This window comes from Eleutherodactylus coqui, chromosome 1 (genome assembly GCF_035609145.1).
Source record: "Eleutherodactylus coqui strain aEleCoq1 chromosome 1, aEleCoq1.hap1, whole genome shotgun sequence".
NCBI lineage: Eukaryota > Metazoa > Chordata > Amphibia > Anura > Eleutherodactylidae > Eleutherodactylus > Eleutherodactylus coqui.
In genome coordinates, this window is record NC_089837.1 from 520,946,004 (window position 1) to 520,970,240 (window position 24,237).

The window sequence follows — 24,237 nt, forward strand, 5'->3', positions numbered from 1 at the left end:
CCAGTGCAGAGCCGTCCCAGATGATATACTGAATTATTCTGCATTTTCCACTACATCTGGATCTGGGGAGTTGGGAGGGGGAACTGGTATTGGATAAATCAATCCTAGCTGCAATTTAAAGGGTTACTGGAGTTAGAAAACTATTCTATTTATTATCGCACTAATAATTGTAATACTGCCTCCTTTGTACAAGACTATAACTACTTTAATACTGCCTCCTATGTGCAAGAATATAACTACTATAATACTGCCCCCTATGTACAAGAATATAACTACTTTAATACTGACTCCTATGTACAAGAATATAACTGCTATAATACTGCCTCCTATGTACAAGAATATAACTGCTATAATACGGCCCCCCTATGTACAAGAATATAACTACTATAATACTGCCCCCCTATGTACAAGAATATAACTACTATAATACTGCCCCCCTATGTACAAGAATATAACTACTATAATACTGCCCCTATGTACAAGAATATAACTACTATAATACTGCCCCCTATGTACAAGAATATAACTACTATAATACTGCCCCTATGTACAAGAATATAACTACTATAATACTGCCCCTATGTACAAGAATATAACTACTATAATACTGCCCCTATGTACAAGAATATAACTACTATAATACTGCCTCCTATGTACGAGAATATAACTACTATAATACTGCCTCCTATGTACAAGAATATAACTTTTATAATAGTGCTCCTATGTACAAGAATATAACTACTATAATACTGCCCCTATGTACAAGAATATAACTACTATAATACTGCTCCCTATGTACAAGGATATAACTACTATAATACTGCCTCCTATGTACAAGAATATAACTACTATAATACTGCCCCCTATGTACAAGAATATAACTACTATAATACTGCCCCCTATGTACAAGAATATAACTACTATAATACTGCTCCCCTATGTACAAGAATATAACTACTATAATACTGCCCCCTATGTACAAGAATATAACTACTATAATACTGCCTCCTATGTACAAGAATATAACTACTATAATACTGCCTCCTATGTACAAGAATATAACTACTATAATACTGCCCCCTATGTACAAGAATATAACTACTATAATACTGCCCCCTATGTACAAGAATATAACTACTATAATACTGCCCCCCTATGTACAAGAATATAACTACTATAATACTGCCTCTATGTACAAGAATATAACTACTATAATACTGCCCTTATGTACAAGAATATAACTACTATAATACTGCCCCCTATGTACAAGAATATAACTACTATAATACTGCCCCCTATGTACAAGAATATAACTACTATAATACTGCCCCCTATGTACAAGAATATAACTACTATAATACTGCCCCTGCGTACAAGAATATAACTACTATAATACTGCTCCCTATGTACAAGAATTTAACTACTATAATACTGCCCCCTATGTACAAGAATATAACTACTATAATACTGCCTCTATGTACAAGAATGTAACTACTATAATACCGCCCCCTATGTACAAGAATATAACTACTATAATACCACCCCCTATGTACAAGAATATAACTACTATAATACTGCCCCTATGTACAAGAATATAACTACTATAATACTGCCCCTATGTACAAGAATATAACTACTATAATACCGCCCCCTATGTACAAGAATATAACTACTATAATTCCACCCCCTATGTACAAGAATATAACTACTATAATACTGCCCCTATGTACAAGAATATAACTACTATAATGCTGCCTCCTATGTACAAGAATATAACTTTTATAATAGTGCTCCTATGTACAAGAATATAACTACTATAATACTGCCCCCTATGTACAAGAATATAACTACTATAATACTGCCTCCTATGTACAAGAATATAACTACTATAATACTGCTCCTATTTAGAAGAATATAACTATCATAATACTGCCCCCCCTATGTACAAGAATATAACTACTATAATACTGCCCCCCTATGTACAAGAATATAACTACTATAATACTGCCCCCCTATGTACAAGAATATAACTACTATAATACTGCCCCCTATGTACAAGAATATAACTACTTTAATACTGACTCCTATGTACAAGAATATAACTGCTATAATACTGCTCCTATGTACAAGAATACAACTACTATAATACTGCTCCCTATGTACAAGAATATAACTACCATAATACTGCCCCCTATGTACAAGAATATAACTACTATAATACTGCCCCCCTATATACAAGAATATAACTACTATAATACTGCCCCCCTATATACAAGAATATAACTACTATAATACTGCCCCCTATGTACAAGAATATAACTACTATAATACTGCCCCTATGTACAAGAATATAACTACTATAATACTGCCCCCCATGTACAAGAATATAACTATAATAATACTGCCCCCTATGTACAAGAATATAACTACTATAATACTGCCCCCTATGTACAAGAATATAACTACTATAATACTGCCCCCTATGTACAAGAATATAACTACTATAATACTGCCTCCTATGTACAAGAATATAACTACTATAATACTACCCCCTATGTACAAGAATATGACTACTATAATACTGCCTCCTATGTACAAGAATATGACTACTATAATACTGCTCCTATGTACAAGTCCTAACAACTGATGATTAGTTTAGTTTGTAATGACTGACATGTTAACGCCTTAAGGTGAATGTTACAACTAAACACGTGACTTCTAGGAACCAAAGCCAGAATAGACTTATTAATGTCCCAGCCTGGACCAAGGAATCCAAAAGAGGGGGTCCCAGGGCTCTGACAGCCATCCTCTTGGGAATGGTGCGGAGGAGTTTATAATAACATTTTGCTTGCACATACCAACGTATAATATTGAGCACATTAACCACTAAGCTGCCAGCTATTTTCTAAGAAGGTGCATATATATATATATATATGCACTCACACGTGTTTGCCTAGGCTGATATGAGAAACATATGACAAGATATAGTAATAATATATGTATTCTGTTGTTTATATAACCGCTATTACTGGGGTGTTCTGTGTCACTGTAGATGCAGTTCTTCTATAATGATGTTTTTGTGGGTGTTTTATCTTCCTTTCTATTTTCTTTGCCTACTTTTTAACTTTTGGATCATCTTATTATTTTTCAGACATGTGTGCGTGATACGTGGTCAGGTGATTACGTCAGATGGGACCCCGCTGGTTGGCGTGAACGTCAGCTTTGTCAATGCACCTCTTCTTGGTTACACCATTAGCAGACAAGATGGCAGGTAACGAACTACAGCAAGCAAAAAAAAAAAGGCCTAATTATCCTTTTTTTTTTTTTTTTTAACCTTCTCTCATTTAATTTGCGTGGTCAAATGATTGTGCCAAAATTGGTGGTCTGATCTCTGATGTGTATTTCCAGCACAAGGGCAAGATGCTGCCGTTGTAGAGGAGGATCTGACAGTATCAATATCTCCCACCTCCCAATCATCTCATTTTCCCCTGGATATAAGTGGCGCCCCGTGTCCCCGGCAGCCACCGATCTCTGTAGTAATCTACTGGAAGCGTTGATTCTAAACAATAGATTTAAAAGAATTGATCGGCTGTCTGGATCCAGCGAGCCTTAATTCCTATGAACTACAAACACTGAGTTGTCAGTTAATTAAGGAGTGTCAATAAAGGCCCATTTAGACACAAGGAGTATTGCTCAAAATTCGCTCAAAAGCCATCTTTTGAGCGATAACCGTTTCATCTGATTTTCTCAGCGGGCGGAGCTGATAGCATTCTTTCAGCTAGTATCCTGCTGGCAGTTCTCAGTGGGACACCAGCTGAAAGTTCCAAGAACAAAGCAGTCGTTTGCATATACAAAACAGCTGCTTTGTTCTCAGAGCTATCGAGCCAGAATCCTGCATTATCCCGCTCCGCCTGCATTATCCCGCTCCGCCTGCATTAACTCTTAAGTAGCTAATTGGCTAATTAGAAAATGTACTTTAAAATGCACCTCACTTGCAGTTTAAAAATGCTTTCATAGCTAAATGAGAAGTGGACTTACCCGGTGCCAGAAGGGTTAATCCAGTGGTGAAGGAGTTAACCCCTCTGCACCTGTTGTCCACGTTAGCCTTCAGCAGGTTTCTTGCTTCTCCATGTGTCTTTTTGGAGCAGCGTCCAGGGATATCCTTGCACCCTGTTTGCAAGCACGGTCCGGCTGGATTACTGAGTATAAAAGTAAAAATTAAAAACTATCCCGCGCCTTGGCAGAAAACCAATCTTTTTTTAATTCTTATTAAAACAACTCGTTTCGGCACGGCATGGGTCTTTTTCAGGTTTATACAGACATTGTCATATATGCTGCCTTATATAGTGTGGGATAACATGTATGTGGAGCTCACTCCCTAATCATCTAGGGGCGTGGTTTTTTCAATTAAGGTGATTTATTCATCACCTGTCTGTCCACGGAGCTCTTTTTTTCATTAAACTTTATTGTTTTCGATTCAATTGCCTCTCCTATTCACACCATAATCCACGTCTGATTATAAAAATTTCCTTATAAAATTATTATATTTCATTACTATCTATTCCTTTTCCTATATTCTACATAAAAGGTTTTTATTTTTTATGTATTTTTTATATATATATATATAATATTTTTTTTTTTTTATCAATTTTTTTTTATTTATTGTTTATTGTAAAAACTTCCATGTGAGCGCATTTATTAAAATTTCTCCAGTACTTCATTTAAACACTTTAATGCCAGAAGGATTAAATGAAGTACTGGAGAAATTTTAATAAATGCACTCACATGGAAGTTTTTACAATAAACAATAAATAAATAAAAATAGATTAAAAAAAAAAATTAAAAAAATAAAATAAAATATATATATATATATATAATACATAACAAAAAATAAAAAGCTTTTATGTAGAATATAGGAAAAGGAATAATAGATAGTAATCCGATATAATAATTTTATAGGGAAATGTTTATAATCAGACGTGGATTATGGTGTGAATTTGAATCGAAAACAATAAAGTTTAATGAAAAAAACTATGGAATGCAATGCATTCCATCAGAGCTCCGTGGACGGACAGGTGATGAATAAATCACCTTAATTGAAAAAAACACGCCCCTAGATGATTAGGGAGTGAGCTCCACATACATGTTATCCCACATTATATAAGGCAGCATATATGACAATGTCTGTATAAACTTGAAAAAGACACATGCCGTGTCGAAACGCGTTGTTTTAATAAGAATTTAAAAAAAGATTGGTTTTCTGCCAAGGCACGGGATAGTTTTTATTTTTACTTTTATACTCAGTAATTGGCTAATTAGTTATGCAAAGATGATCGCTCAAAACTGTCACTCAAACTGTTTGAGTGATTTTTGAGCGACTATCCCTTAATGCAAACGGGCCTTTATTTGCAATCAAGTTGTTGATGCTCCAATGTATCAAAAATACAATAAGAAAACACCCATAAGTTTGTGTATACAGCTCCTATGCAGATCTATAATGATGGCCACTTTATTAGAGACCCCACCTAGTAGTGTTTTGGACCTCCTTTCACCTTCAGGACTGCAGCTATTAATCATGGTGTAGATTCCACTGGATGATTAAATCATTCTGCAGCAATATCGGCCCCTGCGGACAGGAAGCTTCCACTAGTTGCAGCAGATGAGATGGCGGTGCTGACATGTTTTGACCAGCTGACAGGAAGGGGTCAGTGATTCATGCTGCTTGTGCCAAATTCTTACCTCCCATCGGTACGGTGTAACAGATATCTGGACCTGTAGATGTTTTTCCGCTGCTCAGTGATACTGGAGTCTCACCTTTTGTGTTTCTGTTGGACACAATTACGTTGGAACTGGTCGTCTGATGCCTATTTGTGCTCAGGAATAATGATTTGTGCATTTGAACACGTTAGGTGGATCACCAGTGTTGTATTTGGCTGACTGTGCAGCGCCTGTGGATCAAAGCCATTCTTGACCTCCTCCTCTGACCCCTTTCAGACACTGGTGGTTTCTATCCACATTACCCTCTTTCGCTGCATGTTTTCCTCAATCACACCATTCTCGGTATACTTTCCAAACCGTTATATGAGAAAACCCCACACGGCTGGGAGTGAGCCCCCGCCTACTCTAGCATCGATGACTCATTGAAGTCACTCAGACCGCTGGATTTTCCCATCTAATTAAGGAGTACACACAAGCCCTTGTGCAATCTGACCCTTCAACAATCTATTACTCCACTCACTTGGCCTGATGAAGAAGCAGGAAAGGACTACAGAGTCAGACTACGCAGGGTTTGTTTGTAGTCTGTTACCATGGCGACTGCATAGTTCTGCATAGCTCCTGTATTCTCAAAACAGTAGATGTTTTAAACTAAGACTATTTGCAGAAATTCTTCATGTTTTGTTTTAGATGCATTTAAGTAATTCCAGCCGTGGTTGCAAAAGTCTTCGTACCCTTTAATACGAGTTTTGGAGTGTCATTGTTATCGCACTTCTGAACTCATACCGCCATATTGAACAGATTTATATTCGTGTACAACTAGAAACTTGCCACTTTAATGTATACTGGAAGTGACTTGTAAAACTGTCACAGAGTGAGATTTATGTGACAAAGTAGAGGTGTGCGGAAGCATCTGGGAGCAATCATCATAAATAAGTTATCGCACCATGAATACATTTTGCTTGGAGCCTCGCAGGGATCCTGCTGCAACGAGCCCTGTTATATTTGATAATTAGCAAGTGACGTTTAGAACATCGGAGCATCGGGGCTTCGGTTATTTAGTTGGGCTTTTTTTCTTTTTAGGGGGGAAAAGGGGCATTTTTTGTACCAACTGATTACATAGAGCAGACTATATAACTGTGATGTAAGATAATGATGCAATGTCACTGTGCTTTTAAAATGATTTTATTAGTATTTTTAGTTATCACCTTGAAGGGGTTGTCCCAGTTCTGCAGGAAGCAGACAACCCCATACATTGCACAGTGGCCTGGGTTGGTACTGCAGGCAGTGAAAGTATTTGTTATACTTGTTCAAAGGGTTGCTGCAGCTTCGTCTGAACGCTTCGAGCATTTCCTGGAGACCATATATCGTCGTTGCATCTGCGTTCCTTACTCTTCTAATGCCCATTATGTTTTCTTTCATCAGTACTTAATGATTTGCTACTTTTAAGGCTTTGTCCACTGTGATTGGACACTAGACCTTTCTTTGTTCTAATTCGCACTATAAATAAAGCTAACACGGAATTGTTACCCTCAGAAAGAGGACAATAGTGGCTTCACGAAGTTCAAGCCTCACCGATGATCGGTAATTAACTTGGACACATGAGAGAACTCTGATAACAACAGTAGCCTTATTGCCGAATCTAAATTTAAAGGAGCGCTCCAACAAGGCCGACTCCCAGTAGGAGTGCAGTACTAACTTGAGCCACTGTGCGATGTATGGAGGGACGCAGAGATACCAATTATGTCTCCATTATTTTTTCATTGTTTAGAATTTTTTTAAGGTGCAAACTGGGAAAAGTTTTTTTTGGAACTTTTTTTATAGTTTGTAATATTTAAAAGGGCTCGTTCAGACAGGCCTATGCAAAAGCATCGACTGATCACTTGTTCTGTATACTGCAGTACTTCTGTTCCTCAGTATATAGTGCTTATGCCAACAGCTGAAATCCATGGCAGGCCTAGGAGCCTTCAGTAGGCCACAGACTACCATAGCAACACATTCATGTTGTGGTGAGGGGGCTGATTGGGCAGCAGGGATGGCTTCCTCTGACTCGCTGTTAGGCCCAGCGGTCACCAGTGACCGTGGCATGTAAGCAGTTAAACAGACGCAGTCAGAGCGATCTCTGGTCATGACCATAGCCGTCAGCTGATAGCCACATTGTATGGAGCGGGCCTTATCTCCAGAGCCCACTCCGTATCCTTACGCCCGGCAGCCATAACAGATTATTATGGGGTCGGTATACTTTATGTTGACAAACCAAATTTAACTATTTGTGTTCACAGCTTTGATCTCGTAACCAACGGCGGCATCTCCATCACCCTGCGGTTTGAGCGGGCGCCATTTATCACGCAGGAGCACACGCTCTGGTTACCGTGGGACCGTTTCTTTGTCATGGAGACCATCACAATGAGGCTCGAGGAGAATGAGATCGCCAGCTGTGATCTGAGCAGCTTCGCCCGTCCCAATCCAGTTCTCTCCCCGACTCCGCTGACGGCATTTGCCAGCTCGTGCTCGGAGAAGGGACCTATTGTACCTGAAATACAGGTAAGTGACCCCGGTGGTGAGCAACACTGGAAAATGTTTGCTGCAGCTTGAATAGAAATGGAGAACTAGCGTAATTTAACTGAAGCGCAAGAATCCTAACTCGGCAACGTACGCGGCAGTACTCCGGTTACATCCAAAGCTGCATTCAAAATCCTGCTGATTGCCTCTTGGAACCTGTCAGCGCTGTGTAGACAAACACAACCTTGATCGGTCTCACCACAGAAGTATGTGCTCTGTGGAGATACTGAACCAACAGGAGGTCCTCACGGAGATGTGACCCCTTAGTGACCGCCATATATATTGCCTTAAGAGCTGAACAATTTTCATTGTCACATTGCAAGAGCCATAACTTATTGACATCGCCGTATGAGGGCTTGTTTTTTGGGATGAGTTGTAACTCTGTCATGTAACTGAACCTATTAAGCCCCGCCTCCGGCAGAGTCTAATAGGTTGTTGTCATAGGCTGTAGTACAATGCACTCCATAAGTAATGCAGTGTAATATCCTAGTGATCGAACAATCACATCTTCAAGTCCCATCTTCAGGGACTAAAGAAATCATCCAAAAAAGGTCAATAAAGTTTAATTAAAAGAAAAAAAATTCAGTTTAAAAAAAATACGGATTTTTCCCTAGCTTTTTAAAAAAAGTAAAGTTTGAGTCTCCCCCCTTGTGGCTCTGCCTTTTACCATAAGTAGTAGAGCCGTCTGCAGCAACAGAACCGAATCAAACTAAAATAACTTTTTTTTTGAAAATCCATTGAAATCAACGGGGAAACTCTTGAATTCCATTTTTCTGTTCCAAAAACAGAATAAACAGACGGAATTCAAATGGAAATCCCCAACACAGATGTGAAGGAGCCCGAAGACCGTATCCGAGTACTTTGTTCTCCTGTCACACCCAAAGCTGCAGACAGAAGCCACCTTGCTGAATTAGGTTTCTTGCCTTCTTAAAGGTACAGGCAGGATGAGGGTACAGAGAGGAGTCTCGTCGCCCTCCGCCAGGATCTCTGGAGCCACCTGCTTAATGGAAGCCATTTGTTTAATTAGCTCAGGAGGTCTTGAAGTCGCCTTAATGATGAGATCGAGGACTTCCAGCCTCATGAACAATGTTTACATATCAGGCGGGATGGATGGCCTGTCAGGGTGATGGAAGACTTCAGCGGCCAGAAAATTAAAGCGTGCTTTACATGCGCGCCTTTGTTTACCGCCGCAGGAAATCAGCCCTATTGCTACACTTGCAGGTTTAGGTTTTTTTCGCCGTTAACCTCCATTTATAATTCGCGATTGACTTAAGTGTCTGAACGTCCTTCAGGACGGCGGTTCCTGCTACAGTAAAGTGGCGGAAGTGTCCCCAAAGAGCGGGGTCAGTAGGTGCCAACAACAGAAATTACGCTGATTTCCACTATTTTGTCGCAGGGTTATACTTTCGTGTTAATTAGGGGCTCCCCAGAGGTAGGTTAATTACAGTCCAGGGGGGCCATCTGTGTCCACAAGTCTTTCGTTTACGTAGTTCAATATAATTTCCTGCGCTGAATTCCCTTGCTTCACATTCGCCTCTAGAAGCCATAACTGCGCCCAAAGATGGCGTCACACCACTATCCAATGATTCTGGATGGCGTATTTTTATGCAGTAACATATATCCCTCCAGATTCCTTCCTCCTATGATCTTTTCTGTGTAAGTGTCGGTGTCCACTGCAGGTCTGGAATTCTATTCCTTGGCCAGTGAGATCAGAATGAACATTTTGTAGCAGTCCAGCCTAAATAGGAGAGTTTTTTTTGTTTGTTTTTTTTAACTGTCCCATAGTGCATTGTGGGTAATTATCATTTTCGTGGCTTTTTTGCCGTTATTTTGTTAGGCCCTACAAGAAGAAATCAAAATCCCCGGAAGTAGAATCAAACTGAACTATTTGAGCACAAGGAACGCAGGTTACAAGTCCGTCCTGAGGATCAGCCTGACTCATCCCACCATTCCCTTCAACCTCATGAAAGTCCACCTGATGGTCGCCGTGGAGGGCCGTCTCTTCAGGAAGTGGTTCGCGGCCGCCCCGGATCTCTCCTACTTCTTCATCTGGGACAAGACGGATGTCTACAGTCAAAAGGTCTATGGGTTGTCCGAAGCTTTTGGTAAGTTATTGGACAATAGGGTTGTATGTTTCGTCTTGTACTGTACTCCATTCACACCCAGAGCTGCCTTCAGAATTCTGTGAGGGTGCGGCCAGCTTTGCAGACCTACAGACTGACTGCGACGCAGTGTCGCCCCACAAGTCCCATGGAGATCGCTGTGTCACTGTGTCTTCTGGCGCAAATTCATTTTTTTCCTGTGCGGCAAAATAAAGCTGTGGGCGCCCCCTGCTGGTAATGCCCTTCTGCCTTTAAGGCCGTAATTACATGGGCATGAATTCTGTACGATTGCGCGACACATAGAACTTGCGCGTTCCAATCACCCATTCATTTATGCGGGCGTTTATTATCTGACACAAGCCTAGGATTCGCAGTGTGCGGCGTCTCGCCCTGCCGGGGTCTCCGAGCGCAGGAAGATGCAAGTTGCGCCCGAGTATTTCTGGCTCAACTCGCTATTGGCCGCGTAAATACGGCCTAATTGGGGGTCATCGGCTGTCGCTGCCAGCGTATTCAGCTCTCCGTTTCTTCCTCCCAGTGTCTGTAGGATATGAGTATGAATCCTGCCCCGACCTCATTCTGTGGGAGAAGAGGACCGCCATCTTACAGGGTTACGAAATCGAAGCGTCCAAACTGGGCGGATGGTCTCTGGATAAACATCACGCGCTCAATATACAAACCGGTGAGTTATTACAAGTTTGGATGGGTTTTTTTGTATTCATCAGACTGGCGCACAAATAAAGTAGCGTGTGAGTAAAAAAGATGTTCAGAATCTGGAGTATTAGAATACTGGCTGATAACAGCGAACAATAGATTATATGCACTTTCACAGCAGATTTATGACACTGTTGTAAAGTAAAATGGTCTTTGCTGCCCATAGCAACCAATTATGGCGTGGCTTTTACTTTCCATCCCGCTCTTGAAAATTGAAAGCTGCGCTGTGACTGGTTGCTACGAGTAAAAATAAAATCTTGTTATTTGTATAGCACCAACTTATTCCGCAGCGCGTTCAGGTAGTTTATTTATTTTACTTATTTTACCGACCTCGGCAGGATGGAGGGCTGAGTCCACCTTGAGCCGGCTACCTGAACCATGCAGGGATTGAACCCACAATCTTTAGGTCATGAGCAAGAGCTTAGAACTGCATTCTGCTGCCTTAACACTCTGCACACTGTATTACCTGGTAACCATCTTAACCCCTTCACACTACAAGACTTACATACGTCATAGCCGGAGCTTGGGAGCCGAGCCCGCACCATACACAATCGATGTTGGCTGTCTTTGACAGCTGACACCTGACCGCAACAGCCATGATCGGTGTCCATGACGATCTCAACTGTTAAATATTTAAAATCTGACAGCTGCATTTAAATGGCCCTATCGGTACTCAGTCCAGATGTCATGGCAGCCAGGGGCTTCTGAATGTTCCTAAGCCTGTCATGTATTCCTATTAAGATATGGCTGTGGCACGTCTTAATAGATTGCCCACAGAAATACCATATACTGCAATACTGAAGTAATGCAGTATACTGTATAAGGCCTCCTTCCCACGAACGGATTTCCGCCGCGTAATTCGCGGCGAAAATCCGCTGCGTTGCCCGCAGCTATTAGGTTCTATTGAACCTAATAGCACAATGCTCACGATGCGTAATTCCAGCGCGGAATTACGCACCGCGATTTCTCCCGTCCTCACCCGCAGCATGCTCTATTTTCTGCGGGTGAGGACGGGCTGTACGCACTGACGGCTTCCATTGCAGTCAATGGAAGCCGTCCGTTCACGCTATCTCCCGCTGTAACCAGCGGGAGATAGCGTGGAAAAACGCTTTCCCGCCCACCGCCGCGCGTCATCTGACGCCAAATGACGCGGCCGGCCGCGTCACGTGACACGGCCGGCCGCGTCACGTGACACGCTCGGTGACGCGGCGGTGGTGGGCGGTGACGGGCGGTGACGCGGCGGTGGTGGGCGGGGAAGCGATTTCACGCTATCTCCCGCAGGTAAGTATAGGGGCTCTGGGGGGCGCCGTGACGGGCTTCACTGCGTAATATTACGCGGCGGACCCCGTCACGCTCGTGGGAAGGAGGCCTAAACAATCGAATGGTTGCCAATTCAAGTCCCCTACTGGGGCTAAAAAGAGGTCAAAATAAGTCATCCTTTATCTCACACAGTGAACGTCGTCAGAAAAAAAAATGCACAACACTCTTTTTGGATCATCCAGTCTCCAAGAAAAAAATATAACAAAAAGCAATCAAAAAGTTGTAAATACCCACAGAAACTACAGGACGTCCTGCAGAAAAAATACAAAAACTGGCGATCAGAAGATACAATTTGTATTTTTATTTTATTTTATTTTTTTATAGATTTTATGTTTTGAAAGTGGGGAGAAATAATGGCCTGATTATTAAAGGGTTAAAGGTAAACGCCCCCTACCTGTATGGTATATTTATGAGCGAAGAGTAACCGCTTTATTCCCATTGGGATCAGGTATCCTGCACAAAGGCAACGGCGAGAACCAGTTCATCTCCCAGCAGCCGTCCGTCATCGGAAGCACCATGGGCAACGGCCGTCGCCGAAGCATCTCCTGTCCCAGCTGTAACGGGTTAGCAGACGGTAACAAACTCTTGGCACCCGTTGCCCTCACTTGTGGCCCCGATGGAAGCCTTTACGTTGGAGACTTCAACTACATCCGAAGAATCTTCCCCTCCGGCAACGTCACTAACATCCTGGAGCTGAGGTGAGAATACCAAATCAGCCAGTCCTATTAGGAGGTATATATCCCAGAGGGGGGTCACCCACTTCATTAGAAAGGACAGCCCCCAATATTGCCAGGGTTGCATATTCATTTGAATGGGTGACATGTAGTACTACAATACACCTGTAGTGGCCGCTGCAGGGAAAATGGGTTTCATAACTCAGCTTCGTTTTAAACAAGGTTTTCATGTTGCGATCAACCCTTCCAGTAGCTCCGCCCAGTAGTAGTCATTGTAACTCCCACCCTCGCGGCCTGACCCCTATATAGGGTGTACTGCCATTACAACTCTTTCCTTTCCCACCTCTTTTACTAATCCTTTCCTTTCTCTCTTGTCTTCTCTCAGAAATAAGGATTTCAGACACAGGTAAGAGCTCCTCGCCTCGCTCTGCTGCCACATTTCTAGGTGTTTGCATGTGATATTGCATCAGCTTTATATAGTTATTTGCTTATCCGTCACCCCTGCTTGTGACCGCTTTAAAGATCCACCAATCATAAGGGGGCTTATTTGCAGAACCGTAATCTAGGCTTGCTTTTTTTTTTCTTTTAAAGGGGATTTCCTTAATTCTCTTAAAGGCACAATACACTTTAATTCTTAATTCACTCAGGCTAGATGCACACTTACGGTAAAAAGAAGTCCGTCTTCCCCCCATTTATTTACAGCCCTGTGTGGCCGTTGTATTCAGTCCTTGGGTCCGTTTTTTATTCTGTATTCCATTCATTTTTCATGCCCGCTTAAAGAAAGTGAAATGAGCACCATAAACTAAAGTCCAAAGGTGTGTTTTTAAGAATTACCTAGTACCCTGCTCCGGCACTGTTTGGTGCAGTGAGAGGATTCCCCTCTGCTGTCATTGCATGTGCACACCCATAGAGAAAAACGTATGCGTGTGCACACCCATGGAGAATAGCATACGTATGCGCACACTGACAGCAGAGGTGAACCCACTCAGTGCGCCCATCTGCTACTTCCCGGGCTGACAGTGAGGAAACGGGGAGATGGGTAAGTATAGAATCCCCCCCCCCCCCCCCCCCGGACTCCGCAGCCCCAGTCCTACGAGTCCATAACTTATGGTGCTTATAGGACCGAGTAAACTCCCTTTTTAATTCTCAATTCTCTTAAAGGTGAATTCCACCTAAATTCTTCATTTTTCTCCCACCCACATCATTCCTGACCATAAAAAGGGTCCAAATGGTCATAAATACGACCCAGGTGCCCCGATACTGCCAGTGAGAATCTCTACTGAATTTACTATGGGTCAGACATTTCGGAGCCGTGGGAAAGGGCTTGGGGCATTTTAAAGAATGGAATGGGAGACCGGTCCCCATCAGTCCCATCTTCTTATGTGTCTCTGTAACTGATGGAAGTTTAAAGGGGTTGACTACTTCGAACCCCCTCATTTTAGACACCTGGTGAACAGGCGGTTGGTTCATCGGCGGGCCCCCTAGTGGTCAGTTCATCAAAAACTAATTTCTAAACCAGAAACCTCCCTTTAAGGTGCAATTCCTCCTGAATAGATATTTAACCCTTTATATAATGTATGACCCTGCACCCCCTGCTGACCAGCTTAGCACCATAAATCAACCACTCTAGCTTTCATTTAAGGATCTTCTTTTTTGGGCCGCAACTAATTGTCATACAAAACGCGCCATTTATACGCCAGTCGTTTTTCAGCATAATGTGTCTTTAAATGGGAATCTAATGGTTTAGCCGAGATTGAGCCTGGCACCGTTAATCAGTGACAGACATGGCGATCCATTCATCTTGGCGTGGCTGGTGTTCCTAGGAGCTTGGCTTTCTGCAGACCGTCATGCACGGAGAAGATGGATAGGCGGAATATGTCACCCGGATTTCTCGCCGCTGAAGTCTTCACTTGAAGACAAGGGGCTGCTTGGCTAATTGCCTGGCTCGTCGTGGTACATACTGTAAGACATGATGGATGGCGCTCCTTGTGTTGCCGGCAATGAGCTGAGACATTAGGCCCTTTCCCGCATTGTGTCTTTCATGGTTAAGTAGCTCCGGCGCAGTTTATTCAAGGAGTGATTTCTAATGCAATATTTCCTGCTCGTTAGTCCATGAGAATCCACCAATCAGGATTAGAGGACTGGACGGGGCGCAGTTGTTTTCCTCAGCGTATATTAATGACCGTTTATTAAGAGGAATCCCCACCATGGGTAAAGGGGTTGTCCGATTGTAAACTATTTATGCCCTAACCTTAGGACAGGTCATCAATAGCAGATCGGTGGGGGTCAGTCACCCAAGGCCCTCACAACACAGCTGGAGCCCAGGCCAGCATGCTCGTGCACTGAGCTGATTTCTGCAGGAAGCAGATAGCATTGTTCTTACTGCAGTGGTCAAGGCTTTTATTGCAGGCATTGAAGAGAATGGGAAGTTGGCCTGCAATACCTAGCCTGACCACTGCAGTAAAAACGGAGCTGTAGGGTTTCCTGCCAAAATCAGCTCAGTGTACTGACTCAGCGAACAGCTGTTTGCAAGGATCTCTGGTGACAAACCCTACTGATCTACTGTTTGTTACCTGTCCTGAGGATAAGCTATACATAGTTTACAACTGGACAACCCTTTTAAGAAGAATTGTAAAAGTGAGTCATTCAGTCTTCAATCCTTCATGGTTCCAGATTTTTTTCTTCTTGCTGTCATGGAATGGAAATGTTAGCTGTTCATGTTCAGAGGCTGAAAACCTCGGTGTAGGCCTAATCCTGGTCTCAGCACTGATGATTTGCAAGAGCATTCTGTGTAGTGTGGTGGTGGGCAACCAGTTATATATGAGATGACCTTAGACAAAGACCTAGACTCCACTGAATGTCACAGCTACATGGCACCCGTACATGGCCTGGCTTCATGCCCCCTAAGAATCTGCACAGCACCGAGCTTTTTAAGAAACTGTGCGGCCCAATGCTTGTTAAAAAACTGAAACTGCATACTCTCCAAGAAACTCCACAGCTTCACCATGCCTGAGAAATGGTGTCTTCCTGGGCCCTCGGAGACACCGGTCTCTTCCTGGGCCCTCGGAGACACCGGTCTCTTCCTGGGCCCTCGGAGACACCGGTCTCTTCCTGGGCCCTCGGAGACACCGGTCTCTTCCTGGGCCCTCGGAGACACCGGTCTCTTCCTGGGCCCTCGGAGACACCGGTCTCTTCCTGGGCCCTCGGAGACACCGGTCTCTTCCTGGGCCCTCGGAGACACCGGTCTCTTCCTGGGCCCTCGGAGACACCGGTCTCTTCCTGGGCCCTCGGAGACACCGGTCTCTTCCTGGGCCCTCGGAGACACCTGGGTCTTCCTGGGCCTTTAGGCCTCCTCCACTCAGGCGTTGTTCAACGCTGCGTTTACTGGGGTTTCAGTAACGTTCTTATGCATTTTAACAACGTTTTGGCTGTGTTTTCAGCCGAGGTTGCTGAATCACATCGGCCTGACAAGTGCCCGGCAGCCTGCCCGGAGCTCCAGGGAGCAGCTGCGGGGACCACTACGGCGGAAGCTAGGTGAGTATCACTTTTGTTATGCAGCTAGTGCTTGCGTTCAGCGCTGCCAAAAACGTAGCACCTAGTTGAGCCACGTCTTCAGCAGCGCTGAAACCGCTGCCCATTCATTTCAGTGGGCGACGCAGGGCTGAAAACGGCCAAAGATGAAACATGCATCGCTGTCAGAGCGCAGCGTCTTGATGCTTGTGTGAACAGCCTCATTGTACAGCGTTCAGGGCAGCGCTAAATACTGTACAGAAACGTCTCGGTGAGGGAGGCCTTAGAGACGTTGTTGGCGCCCCCCATGCCTTCTGAAATAAGAGTGCATTGCACTAAGCCCATCATCGATGTGGATAGGGTCCAAGTTCTCACTAACTTCAGTCACTGACACAATTCTCACATTCTCTTTATTAGGGAGTCAGTGGGGGATTCCAGTTGTCTCCTTGGCATGTCATTATGATTTGGGGGAGGGGCGGGGGCTGCTTTGCACAATTGATTGAGGTGATTAATTATAATTTAATACGACGTATTAATGCAGCCGACATTCTACATAGTAATAACAAGACCTGAGAGTTTAGCTTCTCCCCATCCCCCACCGTAGGGCTGTAGGTGTAACAGCAGACTTATTGGGGTTAATTGCTGCGCACAGGGAGGGGTAACTAGAGCACAGAGTGCCATCAATTTGCCCGCTAATGGAGCACAACCTGCGTTTCAAATGGGCGATGTAAATGAGCCGGATCACGGGATTTTTTTCACCTTCTGCAGTTATCTGCAAGTCTGCAGAACAAGAAGCACAGAGTCACTTATTATATACCCTGCACCCCAGACAGAAATGTACAGGCGGACCATCTAGAACCTTCCATGTTATCTGTACAGCTAAATGTAACGTCTGGTGTCAATAACCAATGCGAGAAACTTCACATTATAGTAGTTATATTCTTGTACATAGGGGGCAGTATTATAGTAGTTATATTCTTGTACATAGGGGGCAGTATTATAGCAGTTATATTCTTGTACATAGGGGGCAGTATTATAGTAGTTATATTCTTGTACATAGGAGGCAGTATTATAGTAGTTATATTCTAGTACATAGGGGGCAGTATTATAGTAGTTATATTCTTGTTCATAGGAGGCAGTATTATAGTAGTTATATTCTTGTTCATAGGAGGCAGTATTATAGTAGTTATATTCTTGTACACAGGAGGCAGTATTATAGTAGTTATATTCTTGTATATAGGAGGCAGTATTATAGTAGTTATATTCTTGTACATAGGAGCAGTATTATAGTAGTTATATTCTTGTACATAGGAGGCAGTATTATAGTAGTTATATTCTTGTACATAGGGGCAGTATTATAGTAGTTATATTCTTGTACATAGGGGGCAGTATTATAGTAGTTATATTCTTGTACATAGGAGGCAGTATTATAGTAGTTATATTCTAGTACATAGGGGGCAGTATTATAGTAGTTATATTCTTGTTCATAGGAGGCAGTATTATAGTAGTTATATTCTTGTTCATAGGAGGCAGTATTATAGTAGTTATATTCTAGTACATAGGAGGCAGTATTATAGTAGTTATATTCTTGTTCATAGGAGGCAGTATTATAGTAGTTATATTCTAGTACATAGGAGGCAGTATTATAGTAGTTATATTGTTGTACATAGGAGCAGTATTATAGTAGTTATATTCTTGTACACAGGAGGCAGTATTATAGTAGTTATATTCTTGTATATAGGAGGCAGTATTATAGTAGTTATATTCTTGTACATAGGAGCAGTATTATAGTAGTTATATTCTTGTACATAGGAGGCAGTATTATAGTAGTTATATTCTTGTACATAGGGGGCAGTATTATAGTAGTTATATTCTTGTACATAGGGGGCAGTATTATAGTAGTTATATTCTAGTACATAGGGGGCAGTATTATAGTAGTTATATTCTAGTACATAGGGGGCAGTATTATAGTAGTTATATTCTTGTACATAGGGGTCAGTATTATAGTAGTTATATTCTTGTACATAGGAGGCAGTATTATAGTAGTTATATTCTTGTACATAGGAGGCAGTATTATAGTAGTTATATTCTTGTACATAGGAGGCAGTATTATAGTAGTTATATTCTTGTACATAGAGGGCAGTATTATAGTAGTTATATTCTTGTACATAGGAGGCAGTATTATAGTAGTTATATTCTTGTACATAGGAGGCAGTATTATAGTAGTTATATTCTTGTACATAGGAGGCAGTATTATAGTAGTTATATTTTTGTACATAGGGGGGCAGTATTATAGTAGTTATATTCTTGTACATAGGGGCAGTATTATAGTAGTTATATTTTTGTACATAGGGGCAGTATTATAGTAGTTATATTCTTGTACATAGGGGGGGTATTATAGTAGTTATATTCTTGTACATAGGAGGCAGTATTATAGTAGTTATATTCTTGTACATAGGAGGCAGTATTATAGTAGTTATATTCTTGTACATGGGGCAGTATTATAGTAGTTATATTCTTGTACATAGAGGGCAGTATTATAGTAGTTATATTCTTGTACATAGGGGGCAGTATTATAGTAGTTATATTCTTGTACATAGGGGGCAGTATTATAGTAGTTATATTCTTGTACATAGGAGGCAGTATTATAGTAGTTATATTCTTGTACATAGGGGGCAGTATTATAGTAGTTATATTCTTGTACATAGAGGCAGTATTATAGTAGTTATATTCTTGTACATAGGAGGCAGTATTATAGTAGTTATATTCTTGTACATAGGGGGCAGTATTATAGTAGTTATATTCTTGTACATAGGGGGCAGTATTATAGTAGTTATATTCCTGTACATAGGAGGCAGTATTATAGTAGTTATATTCTTGTACATAGGGGCAGTATTATAGTAGTTATATTCTTGTACATAGGGGGCAGTATTATAGTAGTTATATTCTTGTACATAGGGGGCAGTATTATAGTAGTTATATTCTTGTACATAGGGGGCAGTATTATAGTAGTTATATTCTTGTACATAGAGGCAGTATTATAGTAGTTATATTCTTGTACATAGGAGGCAGTATTATAGTAGTTATATTCTTGTACATAGGGGGCAGTATTATAGTAGTTATATTCTTGTACATAGGGGGCAGTATTATAGTAGTTATATTCCTGTACATAGGAGGCAGTATTATAGTAGTTATATTCTTGTACATAGGGGCAGTATTATAGTAGTTATATTCTTGTACATAGGGGCAGTATTATAGTAGTTATATTCTTGTACATAGGGGCAGTATTATAGTAACTATATTCTTGTACATAGGAGGCAGTATTATAGTAGCTATATTCTTGTACATAGGGGGCAGTATTATAGTAGTTATATTCTTGTACATAGGGGACAGTATTATAGTAGTTATATTCTTGTACATAGGAGGCAGTATTATAGTAGCTATATTCTTGTACATAGGGGGCAGTATTATAGTAGTTATATTCTTGTACATAGGGGACAGTATTATAGTAGTTATATTCTTGTACATAGGGGGCAGTATTATAGTAGTTATATTCTTGTACATAGGGGACAGTATTATAGTAGTTATATTCTTGTACATAGGGGGCAGTATTATAGTAGTTATATTCTTGTACATAGGGGACAGTATTATAGTAGCTATATTCTTGTATATAGGAGGCAGTATTATAGTAGTTATATTCTTGTACATAGAGGGCAGTATTATAGTAGTTATATTCTTGTATATAGGAGGCAGTATTATAGTAGTTATATTCTTGTACATAGGGGCAGTATTATAGTAGTTATATTCTTGTACATAGGGGACAGTATTATAGTAGTTATATTCTTGTACATAGGAGGCAGTATTATAGTAGCTATATTCTTGTACATAGGGGGCAGTATTATAGTAGTTATATTCTTGTACATAGGGGACAGTATTATAGTAGTTATATTCTTGTACATAGGGGGCAGTATTATAGTAGTTATATTCTTGTACATAGGGGACAGTATTATAGTAGTTATATTCTTGTACATAGGGGACAGTATTATAGTAGTTATATTCTTGTACATAGGGGACAGTATTATAGTAGTTATATTCTTGTACATAGGGGACAGTATTATAGTAGTTATATTCTTGTACATAGGGGGCAGTATTATAGTAGTTATATTCTTGTACATAGGGGACAGTATTATAGTAGCTATATTCTTGTATATAGGAGGCAGTATTATAGTAGTTATATTCTTGTACATAGGGGGCAGTATTATAGTAGTTATATTCTTGTATATAGGAGGCAGTATTATAGTAGTTATATTCTTGTACATAGGGGGCAGTATTATAGTAGTTATATTCTTGTACATAGGGGCAGTATTATAGTAGTTATATTCTTGTACATAGGGGCAGTATTATAGTAGTTATATTCTTGTACATAGGGGCAGTATTATAGTAGTTATATTCTTGTACATAGGGGCAGTATTATAGTAGTTATATTCCTGTACATATGGGGCAGTATTATAGTAGTTATATTCTTGTACATAGGGGGCAGTATTATAGTAGTTATATTCTTGTACATAGGAGCAGTATTATAGTAGTTATATTCCTGTACATATGGGGCAGTATTATAGTAGTTATATTCTTGTACATAGGGGGCAGTATTATAGTAGTTATATTCTTGTACATAGGGAGCAGTATTATAGTAGTTATATTCTTGTACATAGGGGCAGTATTATAGTAGTTATATTCTTGTACATAGGGGCAGTATTATAGTAGTTATATTCTTGTACATAGGGGGCAGTATTATAGTAGTTATATTATAATAATATGATGAGGCTTTCAGAATTAAAAACAAATGATTGTTTATATCCGTTTCGGCCGGAGTTACCATTAATTGCCAGGCATCATTTTGGAGAATACTTTGATTATCCTTAGGAATCGTTTTGAGACAAGAGTTTGAGGCCTCGAGAATAATGGCTTAAAATTTAAGGGTCCCCAGGAACAGAAAGGTTTATGGGTTCAACCTTTACTAAGCAGAGGCTTCAGATTTAACCTGTTGGTGTGTTCAGGAATTTCTTTAAGTAGTCATGCGGGATTCATCAGCCAGGCTTTAGATGCTCGGTCTGTTGAATGTGGTGTCAGGTTAAGTCTCATATGGAGTTTTACAATAATTTAATTATGTGCTTTTTGTATTTTACCCTTCATCGTCTTTTTCACTGTTGTTGATGGATAAGCACAGTTGGCCTTTTGCCTTCTTAACATCACTTGACCTTGTGTCTTCCTTGATGTTCCGGAGCTCTTACATGACCATCTTTATTTCCTTCCATTAATTTCAGCCACAGCCCGGCCCATAAATATTACTTGGCTACAGACCCAGTCACTGGCGCCATCCTTCTGTCCGACACCAACAGCCGACGGGTCTACAGGATAAAGTCAACCACAGTTGTGAAGGACGTTGTTAAAAATTCAGAAGTGGTGGCCGGATCTGGAGACCAGTGTCTACCCTTCGATGACACACGTTGCGGGGATGGTGGCAAAGCCATAGAAGCTTCTCTTAACAACCCTAGAGGTAAGAACAGATGATAATGACTAAAAAAATGCCCATCGAGATGTCAAACTAGGTTGTGCCTTCGTGCTTGTGAGTTGGAGGTAGGCAGAAGAATGTTGGAGAGCAAATGCATGTCTTGAGACATTGGCAGAACATGTTTGTAGGTTAGTATTGCATCAGTTTGTTTGTAGTTCCAGCCAAAGACAACTGTTTTATCAAGTTTAGGATGTAGTTGTGTTAGTTGAACTGCTGACAGGTAACCGTGTATGTGGGCAACGGGTGACAACATTGGATCTCTATGTCCTTTTGGAGATGTAGAATTGTCACTCCCATTAATTAGTGGGGCCATCGACCAGCATTTCATTGGGGAGATCATAGGTAGGGTGTCTCCTTCTTCAATGGTAGGGAATATTATAAAAACGCCTCCATAACCTTAAACAAATGGCATCATTCTAAGAGGTCTTCAGAAGAATCAGTCAAGGGGGTCGAGCACTCCTGGTACGCTAATCCGCTCCCCTATTCAGCTTAGACCAGACAGGTTACATGACACTTTCTGCAAGCTCTGACTTCTAAGAATGGAGAAGACTCTTTAGTCTAAAGTCAAGAAAGTAGTAGAGAGCGCCACAGGTGAATAAAGTCCACACTTGCTGGGATATGCGGAAGCAATCACGATGAGTCTTTTCCTCAGCACTCCAATCCTCTGAGTCAAAGGAGAGCTGCAGATACAAGCCGGGGGGTCTGGACCAGAACTCCCCCGGGTATAACAGAAAATGGAACGTCAGAAAAAATCCGCGCTCAAATAGGAGTGAGCTGAGGACAGAATCACATATAAGCAATGGTTTGGTATAACACTTACTTGGAAGGAGGGGGGGTATGATGCACAAATGCCCCCTCCTCAGAGTGTCCTCCACAAGGTATAGAACTATGCTCCAGGGTACATAGTATTGATCAGAATAGTTTAATCAAACGAAACTTCTAATCAGGCAACGCGTTTCGGTGCAAGGTAAAGCACCTTCCTCAAGCCATACAGGCTGTATGGCTTGAGAAAGGTGTTTTACCTTGCACCGAAACGCAAACCATTGCTTATATGTGATTCTGTCCTCAGCTCACTCCTATTTGAGCGCGGACTTTTTCTGACGTTCCATTTTCTTTAGTCTAAAGGCCCTTTTATGCAACCTGATTTTGGGCACGAACAAGTGCTCGGTCATCGGGCCACGAGGCTGTGAAAAAGGGCCAACAGTCGACAGACAAGCAAATGCTGCTTTATTGACTGTACGTTAATTTTTAGCAAGCATCATAAAAATGCTTGCTGGTTGGCTGTATATCTTTGTGTGAAAGGAAAGCTGCACAGCTGGCTCTATGGGGATGAGCAATCTTGGTAACCATCAATCGTCCCCATACTAGCAATGTTCTTTGTCAATGATTCTTATTACATTGGGCCGAGAATCAGTCCGTGTAAATGGACCCTCAGTAGATGAATGGGGCTAACTTTTTGTGCCCCATTTTATTGGCTCTTTTGTAGCGATGAGCCGCAGTGAGCCCGCTGTAGTGGGTCCTGGTATCTGCCCAAGTGCTGATGCCAGCCCTGCCTGGCACAACAGCTCTACTGGGATTTTATCCTGCAGAACGCATTGCTAATATGCCCAGGCTCGGACTGGCCCACACGGGAACAGATGATTCCTCTGGTGGCCCTGAGCCAAGGGTGGGCCGTTAGCCGCCTGAACAGCACAATGCACAGTACACCCACCGAAGTACATATGGATAGGCAGCATACAACACTTCAGACAGGGGGCACTAAGCACCCCAGTCTGACACTGCATATGCCCCCGTGTCCATCTTTCTAACAGGCCTTACAAGACTCTGATTTGGTTAACCTACTGTACACTGATGAGGGGCAAAAATCTCGAAACATTCAAACACAGAAATGCATTATACAAAATGGCCAGAAACCAAGTGGTCCATCATTTGCTCCCGGCCTGAAGAAAGAACATAATGTTCCAAAAATGCTCTTTTTCATATATCACAAGATATGGACCGAGGCCAGGAGGGGATTAATTTCACTAGTTTTAGGTTCTTTCCTATTTTGCACAAAATGCTAGGAAGCTTA

At 41.6% G+C, this 24,237-nt stretch overlaps 1 protein-coding gene across 2 annotated transcripts in view; it reads left to right on the plus strand.

Annotated features, from left to right (window-relative positions):
• Window positions 1-24,237, plus strand: part of LOC136588774 (teneurin-4) — a 294,083-nt gene that overhangs the window by 243,125 nt on the left and 26,721 nt on the right. The window contains exons 14-20 of one of the 2 annotated variants that reach the window (XM_066588238.1): window positions 3,152-3,271; window positions 7,998-8,259; window positions 10,115-10,382; window positions 10,915-11,058; window positions 12,859-13,108; window positions 13,470-13,490; window positions 21,919-22,151. In XM_066588238.1, coding sequence (XP_066444335.1) covers window positions 3,152-3,271; window positions 7,998-8,259; window positions 10,115-10,382; window positions 10,915-11,058; window positions 12,859-13,108; window positions 13,470-13,490; window positions 21,919-22,151 — 1,298 coding nt within the window. The remainder of the gene's footprint in view (window positions 1-3,151; window positions 3,272-7,997; window positions 8,260-10,114; window positions 10,383-10,914; window positions 11,059-12,858; window positions 13,109-13,469; window positions 13,491-21,918; window positions 22,152-24,237) is intronic. The other variant, XM_066588231.1, reaches the window with a different exon arrangement.